The sequence below is a fragment of the Myotis myotis genome, unplaced genomic scaffold (assembly GCF_014108235.1).
Source record: "Myotis myotis isolate mMyoMyo1 unplaced genomic scaffold, mMyoMyo1.p scaffold_m19_p_3, whole genome shotgun sequence".
Taxonomy (NCBI): Eukaryota; Metazoa; Chordata; class Mammalia; order Chiroptera; family Vespertilionidae; genus Myotis; species Myotis myotis.
This window is the reverse complement of record NW_023416335.1, coordinates 206,465,010-206,473,687: the sequence shown is the minus strand read 5'-3', so window position 1 is coordinate 206,473,687 and position 8,678 is coordinate 206,465,010. Positions and strand designations below refer to the sequence as shown.

General features: G+C 61.0%; 1 protein-coding gene across 1 annotated transcript; it reads left to right on the top strand.

Annotated features, from left to right (window-relative positions):
* Nucleotides 1-862: 862 nt before the first annotated feature.
* Nucleotides 863-6,965, top strand: C1QTNF6 (C1q and TNF related 6). Its single transcript, XM_036301678.1, has 3 exons — nt 863-974; nt 3,347-3,605; nt 4,873-6,965. The coding sequence occupies exons 2-3, from the start codon at nt 3,353-3,355 to the stop codon at nt 5,418-5,420; spliced, it is 801 nt and encodes a 266-aa protein (XP_036157571.1). The 5' UTR covers nt 863-974; nt 3,347-3,352; the 3' UTR covers nt 5,421-6,965.
* Nucleotides 6,966-8,678: the final 1,713 nt, after the last annotated feature.

Sequence of the window (8,678 nt, the reverse complement as noted above, 5' to 3'; positions counted from 1 at the left end):
TAAAAACATTTTTTTTAAAAAAATGTAGAATGTGAGGGTGCTGGGGAGCAAGGGACATGGACCGGCTCTGCACTGGGTTCTCTGGCTGCAGAAAATCGGGGCTGCAGCCTTTTTAAACCTCCCGCAGCCTAACCAGAAGGAAGCCCAGGACCCTGTGAACTGCTGGGGGGCATTTACCGAGGGGCACTGGCTCTAGAAGACCAGGAGGATGAATCAATCATGGCAAAATTCTAGGTGGAGGAGGAGGAGGACTTTGGCACCCATTGGGATGGGGGTTTTGTCCGGCTGCCACCCTGATAGCCCAGCAGGTAAGGCCTTCACTCAGCAAACCTCTCCTGTGCCTGGCAGGGAGGGGGCTGGCACCAGAGTTCTACAGAAGAGGTCACGCCGGGCAGAAGAAGGAGCAAACTTTTTATTAAGAGTCTTTTGCAGGTCAGGTGTCACTTATGAGTGGGTGGTGGCACCAGAATTGGAACTGAGGCTGCCGGGCTGGTGCCTGTGCCCTCTCCCCTTTTCAGCTTAAGCTGGGGGCCCCCAGTAGCAGGATTCCAGAGCTGCCTCCCCTCCCCAAACAACTGAAGGGGCTCCTGACCCCCTCTCTCCCCACCTCAGTTTCTCTGCCAGCACATCAGGGGCCTCCGATTACCTCCTGGCGCGGACTTTTTGGGCCTCTGAATCCAACAAGACCCCACCAAAGAGTTAAGCAAAGGAAATCCAGAGCTCCCATTATCTGGGCAGAACCCAGCGGTTGGAGGGGAGGGAGCAGGGAGGAGGGGACGTGGGAAGCCAGCTCAGCCCTCTTCCTCCGCCCTCCCTCCCTCTCGCCCTGCCTCCATCCTTTACTCCCTCCCTCCTCGGCTTGGCCTGGGGGTCTGGGCCAGCAACCAGCTATTACTGCAGACATGGGCCAAGGAGCCAGAGGCTGACCCGAGGCCCGGGGTCTGTGAGCGCTGGGCGAGGCTGCAGGACGGAGGGTGAGTGATGGAGGTCCTGCATTTCCCACGGCAGGGCCGCCCACCCCCAGAGGAGGCTGGGGTCAGAGCCTGGAATTCCTCTCCTCCCTCCTCGCTTCCTGGACACATCTCGGGCCCTGCACCATTCCTCTGATGCCCGCCAGGCCCTCCAGGCTCTCCCTTCCCCACCCCCTCCTGTGACTGAGGCCGTAGCCCTGGTGAAGGGCTGCCCTCTGCTGCTCCTGGCTTGTGCCCACCCTGGTGGGCTGGGACGCACACCAAGTCTACTCTGCGGGGCCTGGCCCTTCCCCCACCCCCAGGAGACCCCAGCTCCTGAGTGGAGGCAGCAGGGACCCCCTAGCCACCCCCAGGGGCACCCTCCTCCATGGCCAGTCAGTGATCCAGGCTGTCACTATTTCTTTTGTTTAAGGCCGCTTTGCTTCCTGTCCCCCAGGCCAGTTTGTGTCTCAGAGCCTTTGACTGTCATCTGGCTGGAGCCACAGTTAGGTCCCCAAACGGGCCAGTCCCTTGGAGGAGCCCTGGTCTGCCCTGCCCTGCCCCGGGAAGAGGTCACGCCGGGCAGAAGAAGGAGCAAACTTTTTATTAAGAGTCTTTTGCAGGTCAGCCAACTTCGCTGCGCTTAAATCTCCCCGAACAACCCAGCGGCGGGGAAGTGGCGGTGCCATCTCCTTGTAAATGCCAAGGGGCAGGCACGCCAGCGGGTCCAGCTACTGGTCCCAGGTCTCCCAGCTTGTCAACTAGCCTGGGACTTCACGTCTGACTCCAGGGCCTCACCTTGTCCCATGAGGCCACATTCTGGCCAGGAAATAGGGGATTGTTGTTTTTCTCAAAACCACTGGGATGTGCAGTTTACAAATAAAAGGTGAGGGTGAGCATCGTGGACAGAGAGGATGCTGATCTGTGTGGATTTGACCTGCCTTACAGAGCAGAACCAGGACACGGGGCCAGGGGGCCAGGGCTGGGGGCAGGAGCTGGGGAACGGACACCTCCAGGAGGGGGTGATGGCGGGGGAGGCTGCTGGGCACCCCCTCGCTTCTGCTGCTAGCCAGCCCCGGGGAGGGGAGGTGCTCAGGAGAGGGCCTCTGCCCCTTTAAAACCTAGCTCTCACCACAGTGCTCAGAGAGAGAGGGTGGCGTTTAAAACAATACCTCCTCTAGGGGTAGTAACCACAGAAAAATATTTTTGAATTGTACTAAATGTTAAAGGAGAACAAAAAAGGAAATAAACAAAGAAACGCCAGAAGCGTAAAAACCAGCCTAGTTTCAAAAGCCGAGTTTCTGATCCTGCGATAACTCAGCGCAGCCCCCAAAGGCGGCTGCCACCTCAAAGGCTCCTGCCCGGCTTCCTGCCCGCCCAGCCCGGCCTGCCTCCCACCCTGGTGTCCCGGCCGCTTCCTGCCCCTCTCCAGGAACTCTGGATCCCTCCTCTCTCGCCAGGGCCAAAGCGAGTCCTCACAAAGCCTGGAGCCTTTCAAGTTGCCAGGCCTCCTAGTCCTGCCCCTTCATTCCAATTTACCACCTTGGCAGCTTATTGGCAGGTCCACTGTGATTGACACAACCACTTTCCAATTATTTAACTCTCGCCCGAAGCTTCCCTGCAAGGATTCGGTGTGAGGTTGTGCAGGTGGTTGACTGCACAGAGATGCCCAGAGGAGGGGGGCTGGCACCAGCCCGTGCCATAGTCTCTGTGGTGCCCTCTCTCCTGTGTCTAACGTGCCCCCCGCCCCAGGAGCGCCCTGTCCCTTGCAGGAAGGCCCGTGCAGGCCAGCAGTGGCTGCAGTAGCGACTCCTCACTGCTCCACAGTATAACCCGTCCCCATGCAGAACCCCGTGTGTCCTCTGATGGAGGTTGCTACCTGTCTGCTAGAATGAATGAACTTTCCCAGCTCCTTTGTCAGGACCTTGTGTTCATGCCTCAAACCACGGGCTCGCCCTGAGTCCCCTCCCCTGCAGAGCAAGCCTGCGGGATCCTTTGTGTTTGTCCCAAGGGCCCTCTCACTTCTCAATGGCCAGAGAGAGCAAGCGGGGAGGGGGAGGGGAGGCATATGACAGTCTCAGTGGTTCTGGCCCAGGGGCAGCTGGGGCGCCTTCCTCACCCACCCCAGCTAAGGTCCCCGGGAGCCTCCCCTGCTGGGCTGTGGCTCTCTCTGGAGGGACCGGGGATCCTTCCGGGAGACTCAGCCTCCAGACCCTGCCCTGCCGGCCACAGTCTCTGGGACCTTGGAGAACTGGCTTCTCTGTGTGGACCTCAGTGTTCTTGTCTGTTAAATGGGGGCCCTGGCGTCCTTCCCCGAGTGATGTCGGGAACGCACTTGCTGTGGATGGCAGCGTGTGAAGTTAGATAGACTGTCTGTTCCTCCTTCCCCGCTCCAGGCCACCATGGGGACAGCCGCCCTGGACCTCCTCTGGACAGTGCTTCTGCTCCCTCTCTTGGTGTTCGGGGTCCCCACCGAGGAGCACACCTCTGGGGAAGCGGTGACCTCCAGTCCCCCCGGGCGCTGCCGACGGTGCTGTGACTCTGAGGACCCCCTGGCCCCCGCCTATGCTGCCGATGAGTCCGCAGCCTCTCCATCCTCCCTCCCATACGTGTGGCCTGAGGTCAGGCCCTATATTAACATCACCATCCTGAAGGGTGAGTACCCGTATGTGGCTCAGGCTGGACTGGGCTGGCCGGGGACATGGAGGGCATGGGGGGTCTCTTCCTGGGCCTGAGGAGGGGAGGTGGAGGAAGCAGGGGAAACCAGGACAGACAGTTATTCCCGACCCTTTCGTTCACACATGAATTAAACACCTACTATGTGTCAGGACTCTTCTGAATTCTGGGGCTGGAGCATGACAAGGTGGGGCAGGGTAAGGGACATGGGGAGTGCAGGTCTGGGGGCTGCTTGCCTATCAAGCAGGATGGTCAGTTCTCACTGAGGGAGAAGCCACGTGTATCTGGGGAAAAGCATTCCAGGCAGCGGGAACAGCACGTTCAAAGGTCCTGGGGTGGGAGTGGGCCTGGGGTTTTAAGGCACAGTGGCAAGGGGGAGATAACTGGGGTTGGAGATGAAGCAGGGCCCAGATCAGACTTGGGTTTCTCCTCTGGGTGAGATGGGGCGCAGGGGCAGGTTTGAGCGGAGGGAAGTAGTTGGGATCAGGTCCCTCAAGGCATAGGTGGCCACCTGCTTCTCGTGTTCAAGGTCAGCCTGGAACAAGGGCCGGGCAGAGGCGTGCCTGCCTGGGGGTCAGGTGAGCTACTACCAGATGCCCGGGCAGGTGGAGAGGGGGCAGGCAGTGCTAGGTGAATGGTCCTGCTTCGTGTTTGCAGAGCTTGCAAAGCACTTTCCCATGCGGCATTTGCTGAGGGCTCGCCTTTTCAACAGCCAAGACCCCAGCTAGGGCTGGGCACACAGTGGGGTAAAGCCAGCCAAGGGCTGCCTCGCTCCTAGCAGGGGGCTTTCCTTGGGTACGTCCCTTGGTTCCTTCTTTGGGTCAGAAGTGCAAAGTGCACCCTGCCACTTGCCCATCCCCCCTGGAGCTTGGCTTCATGCAGTGTCCCCCTTCCCTGGCGGGGAGGGGGGCTGGGCCTGCCTTCCCAGAGCCCACAGCGGGACCCTCTCTGCCTGGAAGGCTCGGGGATGGGCGGGTGTGGAGACAGACTGGAGGCAGAGCCCTGCCTCTCCTGCTCCTGAGCTGTGCGACCCTGGGCGAGTCACTTAACCTCTCTGAGAGTGGAAATGGTCGGTGTCTTCTTTAGAGGGACATTCAGGGAGGCCGTGCCTGGCGGGAAGTAGGTGCTCCCAAATGCTGGTTCCTCTGGCCTTTCTTCTCTGGGCAGGGGCAGAGCCCTCCACAGACAAGTGTAGATGCCCCCTTCGTTCAGGGGGCCTGCCCTGACTTCTCCCTTGTTCCCACAGGTGACAAAGGGGACCGAGGCCTGCTGGGCACACCTGGGAAGCTGGGCAAGGAGGGTCCCCGGGGAGAGCGAGGCCCCCAGGGCACCAAGGGTGACAAGGGGCAGGTGGGCAGCCCTGGCAGCCCGTGCCAGACACGCTTCTCAGCCTTCTCCGTGGGCCGCAGAACGGCCCTGCACAGCAGCGAGGGCTTCCAGCCCCTGCCCTTCGACACGGTCTTCGTCAACCCGGACGGGCACTTCGACATGGCCGCCGGCCACTTCGTGGCCCCGCTGGGCGGCCTCTACTTCTTCAGCCTCAACGTGCACAGCTGGAACTTCAAGGAGACCTACGTGCACGTCATGCACAACGAGGAGGCGGCCGTGATCCTGTACGCGCAGCCCAGCGACCGCAGCATCATGCAGAGCCAGAGCGTGATGCTGGCCCTGGCGCCCGGCGACCGCGTCTGGGCGCGGCTCTTCAAGCGCGAGCGGGAGAACGCCATCTACAGCGACGACGTGGACATCTACATCACCTTCAGCGGCCACCTCATCAAGCCCGAGGACGACTAGGGCCTCCCGCGGGCGGCTCCCCGGCGGGGCGGGCCCGTCCCCCGCGGGGCCTCAGTGTCCCCCTCTGCACAGTGGGCCCGCGGGGCCTGGCACTGCGGGTAGCCCTCCTCCTCCTTCCCTCCCCCCCAGGCTGTTTCTGCCGTCCCCTCTCTTGCACATATTTTGAGAAGCCTTCTAACCTAAATAGTCTGCAACCCGCCCAGCCTTTCAGACCAGCACTTCTCAAACTTGAACCTGCACAGGAATCGCCTGGGGACCATTCGTGCTAAAACGCAGATTCGCTCAGGCAGGCGTGGAGTGGGCCCAGGACTCCGCATGTCCGGTCCGTTCATGGGTGACGCTCGCGCTGCTGGCCGGCAGGCCACACTGCGGTAACCAGACCCTAGAACTTTCTTCCTAAACTTTCCGAACCCTCTGAACATTCTAGAGTCATCACAACATCCTTAAACATTCTCGCTTCTCTGGGCGGCCCCTCCTCCCTCCCTCTCTCACTCTCGCCTGCACCCCCACCTGTGCAGCTGCTCACTCATTCCGTTCCATCATCATCCAACCTCACGAGTGCTCACTCGGTGCCAGGCCCCCGGAAGGCTGGGGCGGGTCAGACGCAGACCCCGCGCTCGGTGGGCACGCAGCCCAGCCTGTAGGGAGACGGAGGGTTCCAAGACCTGACCCGGAGAAACGCTGGTGCTCTTGTCACAGAAGTCTGGGCTCCGGGCACTCAGACACCGTGGCCCCTCATCACCCGTGGTCCCCAAGGCTGGTGGGACAGGGCCCCCGAGATAGGGTGTTCCCGGCCTCCTCTCATTCCTGCTCCATGCCTGTCATCAAAGCAGCCCCATACCCCTAGCTCCCCATACAGCTCTACGGGCACCTGCAAGGACTCCCCTCCTCCTCACAGCACCCTCCCTGTCTCCTCTGGGGCTCAGCCCCTCCCTCCCCACCCAGGCACCTGGCCTTGGTTCTCCAGAGCTCCCCGGCCTGTCAGACCTTGCTGTCTGTCCCCAGGTGCTGTCTGACCCTCCTTGTCCCCTCTTGCTGTCCCAGTGTCCCCGCTTTCTGAGCGTTAAGGTGCTGAGACCCAGTCTCCCCTGGCCTGGTGCTGCCTTTGGAGATGCCAGGGCAGGGGCGCCAGGCTTTGGACCCTCAGCAGGCCTGAGGAACTGAAGCGGGTAACATTCAGGTCAGTCAGGGGGACCCTCCCTCCTCTGAGCCATGATGCCGAGAGAGGCCCAGGCCAAGTAAGGGACACCGGGCTTCCTGCCCCTTCTCCCCTCCCAGGTGGGGCAGCCTGGTGGCCCCCAGCCTTCCTCTCCCCCGTCCAGGTGGCCTGACCCTCTCCCCCGGGAGGCGGCCTGCAGTCTTGGTGCTTACGCAGACTCTGGGGGTGGTCTCTGGTGCTCACTTACAGCCAAGGGGCCACCTGGTGGCTGCGTGGCTGGGGATGGCAGCAGAGCCTGACTGTGCGCAGGCCGGAGCATAGCCCCTCCCAGCCTCCTGCCCCTGCCCCCTTGTCCAGCGTGATTAAAGGTGCGTGTCTTCTTGGCAGTTCAGCCTGGTTCTTTCTGCTCAGCGCCCTTGGGAGACCCAGGGGACCCATATCCAGGGAGACTGAGGCTCCCCACCCACAAAGAACCCAGCCCCTCGCTCACTCAGGCAGCCGGTCTGCTCCGGAGTTAGCGGGACCGCCTCAGAGTCTGCTGTGCGACACCCTGGCTGTGGCCTCGGCAAGTCCCACTCCCCTGAGCCTCAGTTTCCTTGTCTGTGAAATGGGGATGATGATAAGCTACCTCATGAGGCGCCATCAGGACTAGAAGAGAGGTTGCCTGGTGAGCGAGCGCCGAGCTCATCCTCTGAACCACTCCTACTGAGCACCTACTGTGTGCTGGGTGCCCCACTAGGCACCGAGGCTGCAGGGAGGAGCACGCCCATCCCTTCCCTCGGACACCGATGGAGTCTGTTCCGGTCAGTGCTGAACGAGCCCCGGCCCTCACCTGGGGGTTTGGTCTCGTGTTTTATGTTTAATGTCGACGAGAGAACTGCTGGGTGTTCTCTGGAGGCAACCACACCACGAGGCTGACTTTCTCCGCTAGAAAGTGGCTCCTCACAATGTATTTAAAGTCGTCCACGTGGACGCCTCTGGCCGAGCTGAGCGGGGCACGCTGCGCTGGGTGGGTGGCTGTCGCTGTGGTGGTTTTCTGGGCAGCATGCGGAAGAACATTCTATAAAGGATGAACCGCCAAACTGCCCAGGACCGGCAGGCGGGTGGTGGTTTGCCGGTCGCCGAGGCAGCAAAGCTTCAGAAACTTCTTGCCGAGCAGGGGAATTGCAGTTTGTCCTGTGCAAACGAGGGCCAAAGGCCCTGGCATTTCCAGGCCACTTGGCTCAGGGCTCTGAGGTGGGCTGTGTCACCCGACCCGCTGCAAGCACTTCCTCCATCCCCGGATCAGAGGTGGCCTTTGGACTGTCTGGGCCAGTTCCCCCCCACGGGATCCCGGTTCCTGACCTGGTGGCAGGGCCTCCATGCGTGGGCAGAGCCCCTAGAGCAGCGGTTCTCAACCTGTGCGTTGCGACCCCTTTGGCGGTCGAACGACCCTTTCACAGGGGTCGCCTAAGACCATCCTGCATATCAGATATTTACATGACGATTCATAACAGTAGCAACATTACAGTTATGAAGTAGCAACGAAAATAATTTTATGGTTGGGTCACAACATGAGGAACTGTATGTAAAGGGCCAGAAGGTTGAGAACGGCTGCCCTAGAGCTTTGTGATGGAGACTCCCCCATAGGCAAGGTTTGGACGGGGCCTGGGCAAGCGCCCTGGGAAACTGGAGGCCCCGAACCTGCTGCCAGGTCTGTGGGGACGGCGTCCCCTGGGAGCGCTGCACTGCTTAGTCCTGCGACTCCCGCGAGCTGGCGAATTGCCCGCATAACCACATCCCCACCCTGGCGCCATCCCTTCAATGACGCAAATGACATTCTTTCTCTGAAATGTTAGGCAACAAGAAAGGGAAGGCTGAGGAGGGCCGGGAGGAGAATGGGAGTCAGGGGACCTCGTCTTGCTGCCCCAGAGTTAGTCCATTGGTCCTAACTGGGGTTCTGAAAACACAGCCATGAGTACAGCCTCAAACACCCCACGGCTTCCATGGGGCAAAAGAGCACACCGTTCAATCCGAGGCAACACATAAGGCTAGTGCTGGGTCCAGAGAGGCCCTGCCCCCTCCACGCCTCGAGTCAGCCGGCTTGGCCATTGCTCGGT

What these genes read in the sequence shown, in the direction of transcription:
- C1QTNF6 (XM_036301678.1), top strand. Translation starts at nt 3,353, where the DNA reads ATGGGGACAGCCGCCCTGGACCTCCTCTGGACAGTGCTTCTGCTCCCT. An exon ending in TAACATCACCATCCTGAAGG is followed by an intron (nt 3,606 to 4,872) that starts GTGAGTACCCGT and finishes TTGTTCCCACAG; the next exon opens with GTGACAAAGGGGACCGAGGC.